The sequence below is a fragment of the Sinocyclocheilus anshuiensis genome, unplaced genomic scaffold (assembly GCF_001515605.1).
Source record: "Sinocyclocheilus anshuiensis isolate Anshui unplaced genomic scaffold, SAMN03320099.WGS_v1.1 scaffold200, whole genome shotgun sequence".
In the NCBI taxonomy this organism is placed as follows: Eukaryota; Metazoa; Chordata; class Actinopteri; order Cypriniformes; family Cyprinidae; genus Sinocyclocheilus; species Sinocyclocheilus anshuiensis.
Window position 1 is genome coordinate 546,040 of NW_015558595.1, and position 19,997 is coordinate 566,036.

The following is a 19,997-nucleotide window of genomic DNA, read 5'->3' on the forward strand; positions in this document are numbered from 1 at the left end:
AACATATTACAGTGAAGTCCAAACGCCTGAGAAAACATTAAAAATCTGAGGTTTATATGTATATATATAAAAAAAATTTAATTGGACCACAAATTGTTAGACTACTACTGAAATACTCCTTGTATTTAGAATTGAAATGTATGCTCAAAAGTTATTTGAAATTATTTCAATTTCATTTTTTTATATTAAATTGAAATAATATATTTATTTTCTATTTGAATATATTTTATAATGTAATTTATTCCTGTGATGGCAAAGCTGAATTTCCAGCAGCCATTAGTCCAGTGTTCAGTGTCACATGATCTTTTAGAAATCATTTTAATATGATGATTTGGTGCTAAAAAAAAGTATTTTGCCACAATATAATGTCTTTACTTCCACTTTTGATCACTTAATGCATCCATGCTGAATATAAGTATTACTTTTTTTTTTTTTAATTGCCCCAAACTTTTGAATGGTACTGTGTTTAAAGTACTATGATAATAATGTTTTTTTTCTTTCATGGTGCCATGACAAACTTATACAAATATTAGAATATGCCAACTGCAAATATCAGAAGATATGCCTGCATGTGTTTGTGTGTGTGTTTGGACTTCACAGATTGTCTTTCTGATTTCCACCCTTTCATATTGAACTCCTGGCTCTTAGCTACTCGTACATCACTACGCATTGAGAAACCTCCAAAGGATGCACTGTCACTCACTCACCTGCTGCCAGCTGCATCCACCCACAGATCTTATACACAGTGGCTGTACTGCAGAAGAAGAAGAAGGCGAAGGAGCCAATGCAGGAGAGGACCAACACCATGGACATCCCAATGAAGAAGGACGCAGCTTTGAAGGCGCTAGACGGGATGGAGCTAAACTCTGTGAAGCTCCCCTGGCACGTCAGGTCCCGGGAAATTCCACTACCTATGCAGTAGTGAAAGAGGCCGAAGTAGCCGGCCTGTGGCGTGTCCATGCCATCCCCGATCCAGTAGGGCTGAACGAAACATACCACGTTGACGATGGCGAAGAGGATGGTGAAGATGGCCCACAGGACCCCGATGGCACGAGAGTTCCTGACATAGTTGGTCTGGTAGATCTTGGCTGCTTCCGTGGCTGGGAGCATCGCTGCAGGTGTCCCAGGGATCATAGATGGATTCAGTACTTTATGGATTCAAATAGGACTCAGGTCCCCAATGGATTCAACCTTGACTAGGTTCACGCTGTATTTAGTCTGGATTCTGTTCTTAGGCGCTCTCTGGATTCAACCTGGATAATTGAATTCAGATCCTATCTGGACTGAATCTTGATATAGGTTCAGTTTGGACTCAGATCCAGGGTGGATTCGAACTGCACTCAGTCCTATCTGGATTAAGCTCCTATCTGAACTGAGTCTAAATTCTGGTCCGATCTGGACTGAATCTAGATTTAGGTTCTATCTGGATCCAGTTTAGATTCAGGCCCTGTCTGGATTCAGTCCAGATTTAGGTCCTTTTTTGGATACAGATCCTATTTGGATTGATACTGGATTCTGGTTAGCTCTGGATGAAATCTAGATTTAGGTTGTATCTAGATTCAATTTGTATTTAGATACGCTGTGAGTTCGCAATGCACTCCGATTCTTTATGGATTCAGTCAGAATTCATATCCTATCTGGATGGAGTCTGGATTCAGGTCCTATCTGGATTCAGTCTAGATTTAGGTCCTTAATGAATTCAGTCTGGATTCAGATCCTATCCAGATTGAGACAGGATTCAGGTCCTGTCTGGAATCAGATCGTGTCTGGGTTGAATTTAATGTTATGAATTCAGTCCACTCTGCATTTAGTTTCGACTTTGGTCCTCTGTGGATTCAATCTGGACTCAGTCCTCTCTGGATGTTGCCTGGGGTGCCACCTAAACTCAAGTACAGACAGAACAGCTCACAGATGTCGCGACAGACTAAGCAGTTTTAGTTCCAGATGTCACAGTGATTCGTTCAGCGTGGATGTGGCAGTCTGTCCGTGCCTCCAATGATGCTCTCTTCTCATTCAGCCTCTATGCATCCGCATCATTCAGCCAAGCGATCTCATTAAAGCTGAATCATCACACTTGGGACAGCAAAAATAATGACTAAACTCAAATGAAGACACAGCTCTTATGAAGAAGACCCATTCCAGTGCAGCGGAGATAACACTCCCAACGGAAATGTCAGTATGAATACTTAATGATGACCCGAATAAATTAATAATACTTAGATGGTTTGCCAATACCCAAACCTTAAGAGATTAAAGACATTTATCTATTAATATATATACATACATATATATATATATAAACAATAATCTACCTTACACAGTCCAAAGGGTTGTTTCCATGAGGCTATTACAAGATATAAAGGACTGTCCGTGATAAATCTTGCTGTTTTGCGTTTAACAGAAATAACGGATGTTCGGATGACGACACTTGCACTGCATCATATTTTGCGTCTCCATTCTTCTCCGATTTAACGCAAATATCGCTCTCCTCTCGGCTGCTGGCTTAACTGCGTACCGCTGCGCCATCCGATTTAATCCTGTGCGCACATCTCCGAGCAATAAAACACATTACACCTGACCACAGTGATGTCGCCTGAGTAAATAAACGCTGGGATGAGATTCATGCCGCGCGTGTTGATCGCAGTGAGACTCGCTCGCGGGGATGGAGTGCGCTCGAGCGCAGATTTCTGGCACACCCGAATATTCAGTCTGCGTCTGTCACTCCCGTCCGCATAGCAGATGAAGAGACGCCTGCGTGCCTGTAGAATAAATGAATTCCCTAAAATTATATCTAAATTCACCTGTCTCTCTTTTGACTTTCAGGCTGATGATAATACGGATTCTCGGTTTTAAACGTTTAAAAATTAAATTGAAGAGCGTTGGGATTTAAACCATCAAGAACTACAAATCCCAGACCCTTGTCCGGAAATGACGCGAACTCGTGACGACCTTCGTGAACAGCGCGGGGAAACTGAGGTGAAGTTCTCTGTTCCTCAAAAACGGAAAAATATAACCATTCATTTCTCAAGTATAGGTATATATGATGTTTTTTTTACTAGTTTCTATTGAAAAGTGGCATGTTTAACGAAGTGGTCTGTCGGTTTGAACACGTGTAAATATTATTCACAATGTGTTCTCGCAGTTTTGGTTATTAATTGCTTATGAATATGCATCAGATGTATGTCTGTGCGTCAGGTTTCTGTCCTTTTCAGCGTTTTTAGGGAAGCGTTTAAGATCAAGTTTAAAGAGATCCGTGCGTTCTGCGCCCCTTAAGTTACGTCACTAACGTTGCTGTTTTTCAAACGCAAGCACGTTTTCTATCAGCTGCTAAAACTACTACACGTAAGTTAGTTCTTTTTTTTTTACATGACACTGATACAGGTGTTTTATTATGATCAGAGAATGTCTGTAACGCTGCAGTCTCCCGGTTATCCTGAGGACACACTGCGCTCTCTGGCTGACAGACTGCCATGCAGAGAGACTCAGCTGAAGTCACTGCTGTCACTCATGGGACAGGTGAGTTAAATACTGACCCCAATCTTTTGAACGGTAGCGCATATTGTTACAAAAGATTTCTATTTTGAATAAATGCTGTTCTTTTTAACATATTATTCATCAAAGAAACCTGAAAAAAGTATCACAGGTTCCAAAAAAATATTAAGCAGCAAAACTGTTCCCAATATTGATAATAAATCAGCATTTAAGAATGATTTCTGAAGGATCATGTGACACTTAAGACTGGAGTAATGATGCTGATGAAAATTCAGTTTTGCATCACATGAATAAATTATATTTTAAATATATTAAATTATAAATGTCTGCAATTAATGTGAACTGTGGTTTCGATGTCTGTTAACAGCCAGATCAATACAGTTATCCTTCATTCTTCATCTATGGCCACAGAGCAACAGGAAAGAGTCATGTGGTGCTCTCCATCATGAAAGATCTGGAGGTAAGATCATGAAAACCGAGTATTTGGAAAGTTGCGGTTTATAAAACCTGTAAAAGTGCTCATTTATGGAATACACTACACAACCTTTGGCACAATTTACAGTTTTAAGGAGTCACTCTAGTTGCTAAAATTCCGAACCAGTCTGTTTTTTGTTTTTTTTCAGTTAGACTTGACAGATTTCTCTGAAAATTTCATAGTGAATGACTAGCTTTATTAGCTCCAGACTATGAATCTGTCCAGTCTGAGGACATCACACATGTATTAAACATATATTATTTCCATTTGTCTTGTGACTTCTAGAAACAAGGCACATGTTTCTGCATGAGTTTGTTGTGTTTGGAACAACTTGTCAGACTGGTAGTGTGTGAATCTTTAGTCGACATGTAGTGTATGATGACTAGTTTTCCTCTGTAACCATTTACAAAGTAGGCATGTGTATGCTGCCTAGTGCTTTAAAAGTCATATAGTGTTTGTTGTTTTGTGTGTGTGTGTGTGTGTGTGTGTGTTTCAGCTCCCCCATGCGTCAGTGGACTGTGTTGAGTGTGTGTCCAGTGGGCTTCTCTTTCACCAGGTGTTGTCTGCCTTTTTTGGGCCCGATGCTGCAGCATTGCTTCCCCGTTGCCCGTCTTTGTCAGATTTTGTGCGACTGTACAAACAGATGAGCTCTAATTCACCTGCCACTCAGACACGCTATATAGTGAGTTTATTTTACATATATGTATGTATGTATGTATGTATGTATGTATATACGTATATGTAGTATAATATTGATGAAATATGTTTGGAATTTTGTCAGAATGTTATGTCTGCATTTAGATATTTATTAAAGATGTGCCTTAATGTGACAATGTTATATAATGTCCCTGTAGATTCTGGACAGAGCTGAACGCATGAGAGATATGGATTTCAGCCTGCTTCCTGCTCTTCTGCGCCTACAGGAATTGGTATGCGCTCAGTTTAACTAATGTTTTACTGCATCAAGTAGAATACCTGTTCTTTATATAGTCTTATGTCTGATAAGCAAATTCTCTTTTCTTCATTCTTCTTTATCTGATCTCTGGTGGAGACTTGAGACTTTATAGAGACTATTTTGTTAATAGTCATTGTTATACATTGGAGATTAGCTATTTTTAGACTTAACTGAACATTTTTTCACCCTTTGGCAGGTAAATGATAATGTGACCGTCATCTTGCTCAGTGAAATTGTGTGGGAAAAGTTTCGGCCCAACACTGGCTGCTTTGAACCTCTGCTATTTCATTTTCCAGACTACAGTAAAGGTAAGCGTGTAAGACCATCAGAGTTAAAGATGGGTATCAAATGGCAGATTTTGATATAATTTGATATAATTGTAGCACGATCTGAACAGTGAGGTCATGTAAATATAAGTGAAGATCAAATTTGTCAATATCCCAACGTTTTATATAACAAAGATTATTCTGCTGGAAACGTCACATTTGTGATGAGATAAAAATTCTGTTGCATTTGTCAACACTTTTAGGCTTTTTAAAGCTTTTTCGACATACAGTAACGCAATCAGAGGCTCTCAACTGAGAGAGCGTTAGTACTGGGTGCAGAAATGTGTCTAAAATCCTTTTTTTTCTGGTCCCTCAGTGGAGCTTGTGCAGATTCTGTCTTGGGATCATCACCCATCTTACACACCTGAGCTCTACGCTTCCTACATAAACATCCTGCTGGGGGTCTTCTTCTCAGTATGCAGAGATCTAAGAGAGCTCAGGCACCTGGTGAGATCATACTTGCCTTTAAACTACCTGAGTCTACAGCAACAAACAGCAGTTATTTTGTGGCAGTTTTTAAGATGTAGCAGGTGAACCAGTAGAAAGTGTTTTTGCTTTTCACCAGCTTCACAAAGACACAATAAATTAGGTGGTACTAAAATGCTATATATACTAAAATACACTGTTTAAAATTTAATTTAAACAGGCTGCCCTGAATTTCTCCAAGTTCTGTGAACCCCTGGAGAAAGGAGAAGGTAAAGTATTTAAACACTACTGAGTGATACTTACATTTAATCTTTCCATTTAAAGGCTTAGTATACCCAGAAATGTACATTTTATAATCTGTTCACCCTCATGTCATCTGAAATCTGTATTCTTATTATGTTGAACAAATTGATCCTCTGCAGTGAATGGGTGCCATCAGAATGAGAGACCAAACAGCTGATAAAAGCATCACAATAATCCACAAGCAATTGACTCCAGTTCAAATAATGTCTCGAAGTCAGAAGCTGAGCATTTCTAAGGAACAAATGCAGCATTGCGGTGTTTTAACTTTAAACCGTCGCCTCTGGCCAAAATACCAGTCCAGAATCCATAATAACGCTTCCTCCAGTGAAAAAGCCTGTCCCTTGTTGTCTTCTCGCATCAAAACTGATAGATTTGTTTCTTACAAATGCGCAGCTTTTCACTTCACTTCGTTAATTGATGGACTGAAGTCGTGTGAATTACTTGTGGATTATTAATGTGATGTTTTGATCAGCTGTTTGGACTCTCATTCTGACGGCACCCATTCACTGCAGAGGATCCACTGGTGAGCAAGTGATGTAATGCTACATTTCTCCATATCTGTTCTGATGAAGAAACAAATTGATCTATATCTTGGAAGGGTGAGTAAATTTCAGTAAATTTTCATTTTTGGGTGAACTAATTCTTTAAAGTAGTCTGTCAGTTTTCCTGATCCATATGGCGTTTTGTGTGAGGGCCACGCCAAATGTGAAGTGCTTGATTTTGATAAACTTTCTTGGTTGTCATTTTTGAGCGACCTGTCCCTTTAAATAAAATAAACTCCCCCTTTTTGTGTCAGTACAGTGTTTGAAATGTTTTCTTGCTTCCTTCAGCCAAAGAGAGTGATATTCACAAGTTATGGAAAAACATTGAGCCCCATCTGCAGAGAGCCATGCAGACGGTTTACCTCCGAGAGGTGTCCAGGTCTGTTAGTGCTGTGTGATTTCTGAAGAGTGCTCACGGTTGAGATTGTGCTTGAGTTGTGTGTCACATCAGTCGCTGAGTGTTTGTGTGTTTTTGGTTTACTGCAATCAGCGTGCAATGGGAGCAGCAGCAGATGGACGAGAAGGAGGCCACGACCCTCAGAGGTACACAGACAGACACACACACTCTGCATGTTCAGACAGACCAGCAGAGGCCTCGGTCATGCCCTCACGGACCATCTGCTGGCATTGCATAGGGCTGCTAAAAATTGGGTCCAGTGCTTTTTCTAGGATAGACTGCCAAGATTTCTACTTCTATCAACCACACATTAGCTGATGGGCTGGCCTGATGAGTCATATTTCACAATAATTTGATAGTGGTGTGTTTGTTAAAGCCAGTATCATCAGCATTGTTGCTGTTATTATAATACTAAAGGTTAGGGATTTGAACAACCCTACTGTTATGGAAGAAAAAAAAAAAAGTTATTGCATCACAAATCTTAAAAGTATAATTTAAAAAAACAAAAGCTGTATTTGCTGATAACTGAATATTAACTAAATGAAAGGTCACATAAGTGTACTTAAAGAGTACACTTTAATGACTGTTTCTTATACTTAATTATACTTAAAGTGCACTTTGTAATTCTGTAAAATGATAAAAAGGTTATCGCCCAACACTAAAAGTTCTTGATTATAATATCTGTCATGTCATTCTATATTAATATATTTTAAATGTACTAAATTGTGTTTTCATCATTAGAAATGTGTAATTACAAATATATTTAAGTACAGTACACACAGGTTTCAATAGAAATTACATGAAAGTATATTCTAGTTTACTATAAATGCTTGTCAGTTCTGCAGTACACTTTACCCATATTTCAAGGACAGAGAATTATGACATTTTATATAAAGACGTACATAAGTTCTACTCAGGTGGGTCAAAAAAGCACTCTAAAGTTGCATTTGAAATGAATTTAGTGTACATTTTAATTTAATTTTAAATAGCGGCCAAATAAGTGTCACTGAATGTATATTCAGAGTATATACACAAATGACTATTTCTGTAATAAGTACTTTACATAAAAAGTATGATAAAGATTACTACTTTTTCACAGAAGTAATCATTTGATAATTGATACTCCATAATACTTAAAGCATTAACTAAAATGAAAAATTAAACTGATGTTGTTACAACAGTTTTCATAGAAGTAGATATAAATCTTCTTAAGTGGTAGATTGAAATATTAATTTATTTAAAAAAAAAAGTGAATTGCAAACACAATCAGTTTTTAAACAGTCATTTTTAGACTTTACTCATTTTTTATTTTATCTGTATCTTTGTTCTTTTTTTTACCAATGGAAATTAATTTCCTTTGCTAATATCAGCCAATGAGTTTTTTTCTCTTCCTGTAGTTTTATCAGCACATGCTCACATAGAGCTGCCGTATTACTCCAAGTTTCTGCTAATTGCTGCATACCTGGCGTCCTTTAACCCTGCCCGCACAGACCGCCGCTTCTTCCTCAAGGTGTATTAGAGCTTTCTGATCTTCTCGTTGTCTACACATGACTTTTCATGAATGCATCTTTATGAATCATGTGATCACTAAAAAAAAGGCTTGTCTTTGCTTTAGAGTCACGGGAAAATAAGAAAGACTAATTTCTTGAAGAAACATGAGAAGGTGAGAAGTTGCTTATTTTTCAACACTACTTCCTGCAAGTTTATTAATATAATCTATCTTTTTTTCCTTTTGATTTTGTCTTTTTGCTGCAGACTAGTAACCATCTGTTGGGACCGAAGCCTTTTCCTCTTGACAGACTGATGGCCATATTCTACAGTGTTGTTGATAGCAGAGTTGCACCTACAGCTAGTATCTTCTCACAGGTAAATTAATGGATCAAATGATGAGGTTTGGCAAACAATTGTTTCAGATAATAACAAACTATGCCATTCATTTTAATTAGCTCATTTGAGGCAACAAGACATGATTTATGTTCAATGTGGTAGCACAAGCAAATCTTGAAAATTTCTGGGTGGCAGTGTTTCATCTTTTTTTTTATTATTATTATTACTTATTTTGTCAAAATGTAATTAGTTTTCCTTGATAAATTAACAGAGTATTTTGATTAATACCTAATTATCCATTTTACAATTGTGACTTCAAGGCCTTTAAAAATAATCAATACAATTTTGAATCTTGAGATTTTTTTTTTTTTGTGCTGTAAAATATTTCATAGGTTAGATATTGCTCTTTATAAGAGCTTGTGTAATTTAAAACTTGTTTGAAAGCAAGCATAATAACCTTATTTGTTTTTTAAGGTTAACTGCCTGTGTGACTCATTGTGTGACATTTACATCTTAATAACTTTTCTAATAAGGTTTCCTATGGGACACAAATTGGTGGCAATAATGAAATCATTATAATACATATGAAATACATTGTTTGGTTTCTGTCTTACAGATTTCGTCACTAGTTACTCTGCAGCTTCTCTCTCAGGTGGGGCATGATGACCAGCTGGACTCACCCAAATACAAATGTTCAGTTTCACTGGACTTCATTCTTGCGATCTCCAGGTTTGTGTGAGATTGTTTGACCTTTTGGCCCTCGGTCTTGTGATCCAATCACAAGTGGTCAGACGAGAAAGATCACTGTTTACACCTGTTAGTAACGTGCATCTTCTGTGACTGCTTGTGATCTGATTTCAAGTAGAGGATGTCTCATTTTGTGTTTACGTCACTATCTACTTTAATGCATTACTCCATACACATTACCTTACACAAGAACTTGGTTCTGACCATTTGCGGTCATATTACCTAAAACGGAGTTCATTCCAGGTATAAACAGTGTCTTTGATTACATTTAGGTGCAAGTAGAATTAAGGCTGGGTATCGAGTTCGATATTTTTTAGGCACCGACCGAATTGCCTCGATATCATCGAGTATCGATTGTCAGATTTTGATACCTAAGGGGTTAATCTCATCAAAGTCAGTGAGCCAATAAGCATGCAGCATGCTTTATGTGCTTAAATCAGTGATTGGCTCTGGCGAGGCATGGAGGAAACCATGGTACGTGACCATTCATTCACACTGTAGCATCATGCTACAGAAGACAATTTATAAAACTTATACAATGCTTTACTCAAAACTCAATTTGAACCACCATGGAGTGTTTGTAATAACTTCCGATTGTGATATAATGGGTTTTGGTCATACAATGTTGCAGAAATATGTTATTTGTAGCTTTTTATATCAAGCTAATCGTTACACCTGCTAGCATTTCTCATGTAAACACACTGTATTGCTATGAAAATAGACAGAATCCCATGAAAATAACATACAAATCATATACTGTCGTAATCATGTGTTTATTAGCTTCATGTTTCATCCCTATAAATGTTTTTCTGGAAGTGTAACGCACGTTCGTCATCGGAGAAAGGGCGGGTTATAAACACGTAATATGATTGACAGATGAGCAGCGAATGAGCTTCCTCTGAGTCAGTACAGCGATCGCGGAAGAGAAAACACAAGCAGACAGCGCTAGAAGCAACTAATGCTCATCAGATCACGTAAATCAGTGGAAAATGAATAGAAATGATGATTCTGTTTTAAAATGAAAACGCATTAGTGTAAATGTAGCCTAGGGACATTAGTCCTGGGGACATCATCAGTGAAGAGAGGGCTTGTCTGTCTCCTGAAAACATTTTTTGAAGAAGAATTGCTGAGTGATTTAAAAATCTTAAGTATGCAGCAGTGAACCTCACATAGTGACTTAAAACTTCATTTTGCACTGAAATCTATTTGAACTTTATTTAAACTATTTGCACTGATTAATTGGGTAACACTTTACTTGAAGGGGTGTGCATAAGACTGACATGACACCTTCATAATCATGACATGACACCTGTCATTAATATGAAGGAGGTTTTATGCATGTTTATGACAACTGTCATTAAGTGTCATTCGCTCAGTTATGTCATTTTTAATGCAAATATGACATTATTTGACCTAACCCTAACCTAACCTAACCCTACCCTTACCCCTAACCATAGCCCATAACAAAGACATCTCAAAAAATGTCATCTTTGCATTAAAAATTACATAACTGTGCGAATGACACTTAATGACAGTTGTCATAAACATGCATAAAAAACCTTCATATTATGTAGGTGTCATGTCATGATTATGAAGGTGTCATGTCAGTCTTATGCACACCCCTTCAAGTAAAGTGTAACCATTAATTGTGTTGGTTACATTTTGTTCCTTTGTGCAGTGGCTCAGGAGATGAGTCTTTGAGTCTGTAAAAACCTCAACAAACTGAAAAAAGAAAAAAGTTTTATGAGGAAATGTGTAATGTAATCTTGTTAAAATTAATTTCATGACATTGGTATTGAAAAAGTATCTTTCAGGAACTGGTATCGAAGTCAAGGTATCAATATCGAAAATGTTTGAACGATACCCAGCCCTACATATAATAGTTTGGTTGTGTGCTAGTTTGTTGACTATTTATCTGCTTTTCATTCTAGAACTGTAGGCTTCGATGTGGTGAAGTATCTGTACGACTTCCTGTGATCCTCTTGCAGTGGATATGAACCAGGCATCTAATCGGACAAAATCACATCACTTGGAATTATGGACGTGAATAGACTGCAGGATAAAAGATGTTACAGGAACTTCCTGCATTTATTAGTCCAATCAGATGTCACCATAGGAAAACACTCAGTTTATACAAGCGACTCTTTCTTCAAAGGGAAATTTGATGGGTTTGGTGTGTTGATGTGTGACACAACTTATTATTGGTCTAATAAATACTGTACAGTTTGTTACAATAATGGGTCCTATTTACTTTTCATACTGTACCGTTCAAAAGTTTGGGGTCGGTATGAATTTTTAAAAATGTTTTTGAAAGAAGTCTATAATGCTCACCAAGGCTGCATTTATTTGATCAAAAGTACAGTAAAAATAGTTATTGTGAAATATAATTACCATTTAAAATAACTTGTTTTAATAGTTTTTAAAATGTAATCTATTGTAGTGATGGCAAAGCTGAATTTCCAGCAATCATTACTCATTGATGGATAGAAGAAAAAAAACAGCATTTAATAGAAATCGTTTGTAACATTATAAATGTCTTTACTGTCACTTTTGATCAATTTAATGCATTCTTGCATAGTAAAAAAATATTAGTAAAAAAAGTCACACTGACCCTTTTAAAAGAAGGGGCTCTTATGTGTGCTCTGCTCAAAGTGTATTCTGCTAAGAACCAGTACAATCTCTACTAGTAATTGATTGTTTTAAATAATGAATTTATATCTATTAGGCTTTATTCCCATCTGCTGGTGTTCATGCAGTGTTTTTGCAGCATGATGGCTGGCATAACATCCCTCCCAGGCTTCATGGTAATACCACAGCTGCACATGTCCATTCAGCCACATTTAAATGAGTGAGATATCTATATTGCAATATGTTTTGTGTGATTTGGATCCTTTGTAGAAGAGTAGCTCAGCTCAGAGGACTGGCCTCCTTATCCTTTTGCGACAAGATGGCAAAGCTGTCATGAATACCAATCACCCTCTCAGATGCAGACTAACACAACCCAGAACAATGACTAAATGAGGATCTGGGAGAAAGGAACTGTGTGTGCAATGGAGTGTAAGTGATTAATTGAAATTTAGGTTTTTAGTATTGCGGTCTGTTAATTCAGCTTTTCAGAGGTTTCTGATGCTGCGTCTGACTCACAAGGTCTCCATGGTAATAGATTGGGGTTGTCATAGAAACTGAAGGACCACCGTTAAAAAGGCTCCAAATGTGACTCGTGTGTTTTCTCACACACTGTGACGTAGTTTGAATAGAAGATAGGGGCTTGAGACACAAGGGCAAAGGGCCATTTTGGTGTTGGCAGTTAATTAATACATGCATGAACTTACACCATTGTCAGTTATTAGGTTTTTAATGTCCAAATGGAAGCATGAGCAGTTCATTAACAAGCTTAAAGTAGGTCCTGTAGTCCTACAACAGAAGGCACCTTTATAACATGTCTATGCGAATGCAGAATAAGCCACTTTCATTCTGCAGAGACTAAAATTATATGCAATAGTATTAAATATAGTATGCACATACTGTATCTATAAAGAAGTAAACATTCCCGACCTGACAAGAGTTTGACATGCAGTGGAATACTTAATCGAAAACTATCTTAACTAATGTGTATTCTAGAAATTATTTAAATTGAAATTCAATTAATATGAGTTTTTTTTTTTTTTTTAAAGACCTTATATTAATTGAGAGACTAGATCAGACTGGGGAATCATTTAAAATTATGTTAAAAAAAGATGAAATTATTAAAAATGGTGACCATTTACAGTACCAAAAATAATTTTTGAACATTCATTAAAAAAAATTAACTTACAAAAGTGGACAAACACTTGTTCAAAAGGTTTGTTTTTTTTTAATTGAGCAAGGACTCGTTAAATCGATCTAAAGTGACAGTTAAGACTTTTAAATTGTTACAAAAAAAATCAAATTCTAATAAATGCTGTTCTTTTGTACATTCTCAAAAATATATAGTAATTTCCACAAAAATATTAAGCAAAATAACTTTTCAACATTGATAATATAACGAGCCTGGAGGAGCAGTTGCTGAAAATTCAGCTTTGACACGGCTAAATTACATTTGACATTAATAAATTGCATTTTAAAATACATTAAAAAGAAAAGTTATTTTAAATTGCAATAATATTGCACAATATTACTGTTTTTGATGCGTTTTTATCCAGTTATGCAGTCTTGAGGGCCCCAAACCTTTGAACAAATGTATTTGTTAACTGTTTAATAGTCAAATATTTATAAATGTCTTTCTCTGAGGCATCTAATACACTTGATGCATGAATATATATTTAAAAAAATGTTACATCTTTTTTTTGTTTTGTTAATAAAGTAACAAAAATACAACTATAAATGTATAATCTATAAAACGTCCACATCATACTGATTCTTTTCCCATGAAGCCTCTTTCTGCTTAGCAAGAAGGCTGTTTTTGGGAAACTGAGTTTATTAGATGTGGGACGTCCCACACCAATTTCATCTCTTGGCCTCTTTAGCTCAAGTCTCTGTTTGAAGTGATTGTGCTTTAAAGTGCTTTCAGAATTAGACAGATGTGTGTTGCTCTTGTTTTCTGATCAAGAGACTCTAAAGGAGAACTGTAAGTGGCATATATGACTGTGGACTGTCTCTTAGACGCTGTGTCTCCGGTTATGGATCATGGCCACAATGTGCGAAAGGTCTAAACTCTTCATCATCACCTCCATAAATTCTTCATCAGTACGTGCCCCTGCTACAAACTCCTCCAGCGACAGCTCCCCTGTTGAATGGAGAACAGTTAGCGATTATAGACGGGGAAAACATAATCATACTCTTTTAAAGATTGAATACGTTTCTTAAGATTAGAATCTTATTTTAATTCTCACCATCTCCATTGACGTCGATCCTATCAAACACTCTGTTTGTGAACTCCTCGGCACTCGATTCCTGCGACTCACTTCCATTGATGGCACGGATGGCCTAATGTAAAAAAAAAAAAAAGGATTTATATTATCTTTTCATAGCCATCTAGTGCAGTTTGTACTAATATTATCTTTCCTACCTTTATGATATTCAGGAGCTCGTGTCTGTCTATGCAGCCGTTGCCATCAACATCATAAAGTCTGAAATACCAGTGCAGTTTGTGCTCCATTTTGCCTCTCATTACAAGACTGAGAGCAGCCACATACTCAATGACGTCTATATAACCGTCCTGCAAAAGAGACAAACTCATTTAAGAAACATAATACATTTGAAACACTTGAGACCATTGTGACTGATGTGATACACTTCATATATACCGTTTTATGTCTGAGATGGTTGGTTTGCTTTATGGCTTAGAACAAATGAATAAAATACATCTGGAACGAAGTTGAAAGAGGAGTGACCTTTGAGATATGTCTACCAATCGGCATCCACATCTGGAACTGTGTGTTTTATATTTAATAAGTTGTAATATGTTTTATATTAGGTATGTGTTCCCACATTAGTCCTAAAGCAGCTGGATGTCCTTTGTTGTTCTCTTATTTATGTGATGGAGGTGTGGTGTGGAGGATCACGACTGGGATGATGAGGGTGCCCTCTGGAGGATTACTGCCAATTCCAAGGTCTCCGTCTGAGACATGGACACCAGCCGCTTGCAGACATAATCCTCAGGTCAACACATTTTCCTCTGAATGACACAGATCCCAGCTGTCTAGGGCAGTGTCACGGAGGAAGGTCATGGGCAACATTGAGGTTTGTCAATGTGGAGATATATGGATATTCTATATTGCATAGTTGCATATTGTTGAGTAATTGATCAGACATGCGTTTACTGGTATTCGTAGTGTGTAAAAGTCTGGAAAGTTTAACATTAGTAAAGATGCATCTTATTTCCAACTTTAAAAAAGAAAAGATATCTATATAATGCAGGCCTCAATAATATGGGGGCAAATTTGTGCCACTTAATCATTTGAGAAATTGAGAAATCAATTAGATAAATTATGAAATGTGTAATCATGGATAAAAATAATTTCAAAATGTAAAAAAAAAAACTAATAGAAAATCATTAAAATGATCATTATGAACAGTTTATGATTTACAATGTCACAATGATGTCAATGTCACAATGTCAGATTTAACAAAACAACCCCTGATAAACAATTTGCTGTAATCAAATTATAAAGCATTATAAAAAGCATTGTGAAAATTGACATCCAAAAATAGAAACAATATATCCTACAACATTATAAAATACTTATTGATTAAAAGCTATATATATATATATACAGTCCACAAAACCAGTCTTAAGTGTGAATTTTTCGATTTGATTGAGTTTTATACATCATCTGAAAGCTGAATAAATAAGCCTTTCATTGATGTATGGTTTGTTAGGATCTGAATCATATTTGGCTGAGCTGCAACTATTTGAAAATCTGGAATCTGAGGGTGCAAAAAATTCTAAATATTGAGAAAATCGCCTTTAAAGTTGTCCAAATGAAGTTCTTAGCGATGCATATTACTAATCAAAAAGTAAGTTTTGATATATTTACGGTAGCAAATTTACAAAATATCTTCATGGAACATGATCTTTACTTAATATCCTAATGATTTTTGGCATAAAAGATATATATATACACAAACACATGCAAAAAATATATATTAAAGCTTATTTTTTACACCGTTATTACCAATTGGGTTATAATTTCCTTTTTAATTTGTCTTTATCTATTTTCCTAGTATTATTGATTTCCCTGATCAAGGAGGGAGGCACAATAGTAAAGGGAAGTGGAGAGATTTAGCTTGACGATGCGTGTTGACTTTAAGACAAAGGTAATGACATACTCATTAAATAAGATAATTAAGATGAACATATCTGAAATACATGCTGGGAATATTGTAATAAAATGCTTATGTCGAGGTATGAGTAGCAATAGCATCATGATGCTTAAAACAGTTTTTGTGCCGAAAATCCCATTGGGACCCAATTATGAAAACATGTTTTGGAGTGGAGAAATAAAACAGTTGTTACTGCACGTGAATGGGATTGGTTTCTATAATACAATCTCAAACCTGTTCAGCAATCTGTAAATCTCAATCTCATAGATAAGCTCATTATTCATTGTATTAACACGAGTCTGTAAATAAAAGCTGACATGAAGTGCCAAATATAGCCCTATAAATATAGAGCCAGACAACACGGTAAGAATGATCTGAGATTTGCTCGGATCTGATTTGATAAATAATGAACTCACGTGTGCTGACCTGTGTACAGTGATCAGCAAATATGCGTTTATATACACACTACCATTCAAAAGTTTGGGTCTAGATTTTTTTAATGTTTTTAAAGTATCCTATTGCTCACCAAAATGCTTTTATTTGATCAAGATATAATAATCAGTAATATTGTGAAATACAATTTGAATAATGTGAATTAAAATTTTAAATGACTGTGTTCTATATTTAATATATTTCAAAGCTGAATTTTCAGCAGCCATTAGTCCAGTGGTTGGAGTTAAATGATCCCTCAGAAATCATTCTAATATGTTGATTTGGTACTCAGAATTTTTTTTTTTATTATTATCAATGTTGAAAACAGTTGTGCTGCTTAATATTTTCGTGGAAATTGTGATACATTTTGTTTTTTCAAGATTCTTTGATGAATATAAAGTTCAAGACAGCGGCATTTATTTGAAATAGAAATCATTTGTAACAATGTAAAAATCTTTCCTGTCTTTTTGATCAATTAGTTCATCCTCACTGGATAAAAGTATTAATTAAAAAAATAAATAAATCATACTGACAACAAACTTTTAAACAGTATATACACCAAATCTGTATATACCGTATATATGTAAAATCTGATTTAACAGAATGCAATGAGTCTCAAAACCTGCATATTATAACCAGTGTTTTAATAAAAACTGAAACGTCAAATACTCCAGCTATGCTGAAACCGTCTTTTAAAGGGGTCCTATTATGCTCTTTTACAAAGTCTGGATTTTGTTTCCGGAATATCGACGGATCGACGAATGGGACGAGACCTGGTTGAGCTGCACTAGAGAACCAGGATCCCCTTACCATAGCCGCCTGTGAGCTTCAGTGTAAATATTGGTCAAAATCAAATCAATTTGAGCGCGTGCAGAAAGTTTTCAAAGGCATCCTTAGCAACTGTTACTATCCACTCAAAATGAACTTTCACTCACCTTGTTCATGTCAAATGTGCGGAACATCTGCTCGATGTAGGCATTGGCCTCTTGATCCAGACCTCTGAGCCCGAAGAACTGTTTGAACTCATGCAGCGTGAGCTGACCAGATGGACACTCAGTCATGAACTTCTTATACCACAGATGCATTTCAACAGCCTGCAGGTCATCCACGGTGCTGCCCGTCGAATTCCCCATCGCTGAACTGAGAACTGATTGTTTTGGCGAGCAAGACTGGAGCTACTCTGTCAGAAATCCCAACTGGTCTGCTGTGCAGGCGAGTGTTTCACTTCTCACAGACACACGACACTGGAACCTAAGAGAGAGGTGGGCACCCTCAGGAGGTTTTTGTACTGGCCAGGGATCAGATACGCCCCACCAACTCCATCTTATTGATATTAACTGCGACTAATCCAGCTCACTGTGTATGTGAGGCTTAAGGATGACCGTGGCTGGGATGGCCATTGGTCATTGCATGTGAGCTTGGGGACATGCTGACAAATGTTCCCATGTGACGGCCTGTGAACAGATGCAACTGTGTCAGCATTTCTCGTATGCAAGTTGTTTCGAAGTTTATTTTCAAATTGTCAGCTGATAAATATTCATATGAATACATGTTAGAAGCCATGTCACAATTTTGAGCCATCATCTTATGCCAAGGTAACAAGCTTCAGCAGATATATTTTTTTCATACATGACAAAGCCTTTACAATTGGCCTAATTACGTATCAATATTTGCAATCTTCCTAATGATTCCAAAACAATGCAGGTACGAACATTATAGTGGCAAAATTATATATAATGTATTGTATAATTTGTTGTATAATGCCAAAAATCATTGGAGCCTCCACATTCTTTACATGAAAAAAAACATTTTTCAATTTGTTACCATTTGATTGTCAAATTACACATCACATCCATATTACATGGGTTTATAAATTCAACAATAATAGTAATAATAGTTTTACCATTCAAAAGCTCACATATCATAGACAGTATAACAGGAATGAAATGTGTCCTTTGAGATACGGTTCCACAAGAAATTAAGCCTATTATAACATTCAGAGATCCAAAATGCTGTGTATTCCTCTTTTCTCAAACCAAGTAAAACTTAGTCTTTTCTGGAAAGTTTCTAAAAATGCATTTTTTGGTGAGCATGATAGTACTTTGTTCTCAGAACACAGAGTTTTCCATTACAGAGAAATTTAAATGCTTTAACAGTCAATATGATGTTTTGGATAAGTAATAATATAGACAATATTCAAAGCTCGTGTTCCTAAAATGGGGTACTGGCACACACAGTCACAATCTGCCCATAGGAAAACTTCAATGGACCCTTTTCACCGTCTGTGATGACGTGTTTCCATAGTTACTACAATTGTAAATCAGCGTTTCTTGATATGTTATTTTTTTATGAATTTATTGTAGCATACATTATAGCGCTATACTTTGAGTTATATTTTGTTGCCATTAAATGATTAAAAACAATAAAATCAATACAAAAATAGCTGTGAGGGTGTTGTTACTCAATCTATTTTTTTCTTTTTCTGTTTTGGAAAATCAAGGAAACCCTACAGTGATTTCTTTCTTTTGCTACTGAAGCAAATGGGAATACAAAAATCATATTTGCTGTTGTCTCCCATTCACCACTATAGAAGTTTACCAAACTCGGGGTTATTATCATTAACTAAAACCATAAAAATAAACATTAATATTACTCGAAATGAATAAACATGGCCTAAAATGACAAAAGCTTAATGAAAACAGAAAATATAAAAATAAAATAAGAAATAAGAATAAAACTGTAATGGTACATTAGGGATGCTGAAGTAGCACTGCTCACTTCTGAGAAACCCTGAAATGTGAAAGAGGTCCAATAAATCATATGTTGGTGAATTGGTTCAGGTTACCCCACACAAATGATGATGATTAGAGTTTTGTCTCTTACTGATGATACAAATTCCCACTTGTTTCAGAATATATTTTACTATGAGTATTTAAGGTTACTCTTTTACCCAACATACTGTATATTTGCTCCAACCACAGACATGAAATAAAATAAAGTTGGTAAAATATACATATGTGCTAATGGTAATGATCTGCCTCTTCTCCCTGACTATTAATCTACATTCAGTGGATATGCAAAAAAATAAAATTTGCTAGGGTAAAAACAATGCTGTTTAGGATTAACTGTGAGGCAAACCGAGATACTATGAACTTAACCAACTTTTCTTAATTGTTTTCTTCTGGTAGAATACTGGTTTAGACCTGAAAACCAGGTGCTGTGTTCAGTCTTCAGTCTGTCAGGTGTGGTTATAACAGTGGTGGACTCTCCC

General features: G+C 36.1%; 3 protein-coding genes and 1 long non-coding RNA gene across 6 annotated transcripts in view; 2 read left to right on the forward strand and 2 right to left on the reverse strand.

Annotated features, from left to right (window-relative positions):
• Positions 1-1,152, reverse strand: part of lhfpl3 (LHFPL tetraspan subfamily member 3) — a 38,012-nt gene extending 36,860 nt beyond the window's left edge. Inside the window, exon 1 of the mRNA XM_016475765.1 lies at positions 708-1,152. Within this exon, the coding sequence (XP_016331251.1) occupies positions 708-1,134 (427 nt within the window). The 5' untranslated portion in view covers positions 1,135-1,152. The remainder of the gene's footprint in view (positions 1-707) is intronic.
• Positions 1,153-2,095: 943 nt separating this feature from the next.
• Positions 2,096-11,784, forward strand: orc5 (origin recognition complex, subunit 5). Of its 3 annotated transcripts, none has more exons than XM_016475764.1 (15): positions 2,096-2,172; positions 3,400-3,516; positions 3,860-3,952; positions 4,464-4,649; positions 4,822-4,896; positions 5,119-5,230; positions 5,565-5,695; positions 5,895-5,943; positions 6,808-6,898; positions 7,010-7,062; positions 8,314-8,426; positions 8,532-8,579; positions 8,672-8,782; positions 9,360-9,472; positions 11,422-11,784. In XM_016475764.1, exons 2-15 carry the CDS (start codon positions 3,403-3,405, stop codon positions 11,465-11,467), a joined length of 1,335 nt encoding a protein of 444 aa, XP_016331250.1. In that variant the 5' UTR covers positions 2,096-2,172; positions 3,400-3,402; the 3' UTR covers positions 11,468-11,784. The 3 variants fall into 3 exon arrangements, with proteins under 3 accessions (XP_016331250.1, XP_016331248.1, XP_016331249.1); XM_016475762.1 differs by lacking the exon at positions 2,096-2,172 and adding an exon at positions 2,885-2,976; XM_016475763.1 differs by lacking the exon at positions 2,096-2,172 and adding an exon at positions 2,929-3,034.
• A 324-nt stretch (positions 11,785-12,108) lies between these two features.
• LOC107680016 (uncharacterized) lies at positions 12,109-13,107 on the forward strand. Its single transcript, XR_001633109.1, has 2 exons — positions 12,109-12,294; positions 12,389-13,107. It is a non-coding gene; the product is annotated as an uncharacterized LOC107680016 (long non-coding RNA).
• Positions 13,108-13,824: 717 nt separating this feature from the next.
• On the reverse strand, positions 13,825-18,013 carry guca1aa (guanylate cyclase activator 1Aa). Its single transcript, XM_016475796.1, has 4 exons — positions 17,662-18,013; positions 14,538-14,687; positions 14,362-14,455; positions 13,825-14,255 (listed from the first exon to the last, which is right to left on the reverse strand). Exons 1-4 carry the CDS (start codon positions 17,857-17,859, stop codon positions 14,128-14,130), a joined length of 570 nt encoding a protein of 189 aa, XP_016331282.1. The 5' UTR covers positions 17,860-18,013; the 3' UTR covers positions 13,825-14,127.
• Between the last annotated feature and the right edge of the window lie 1,984 nt (positions 18,014-19,997).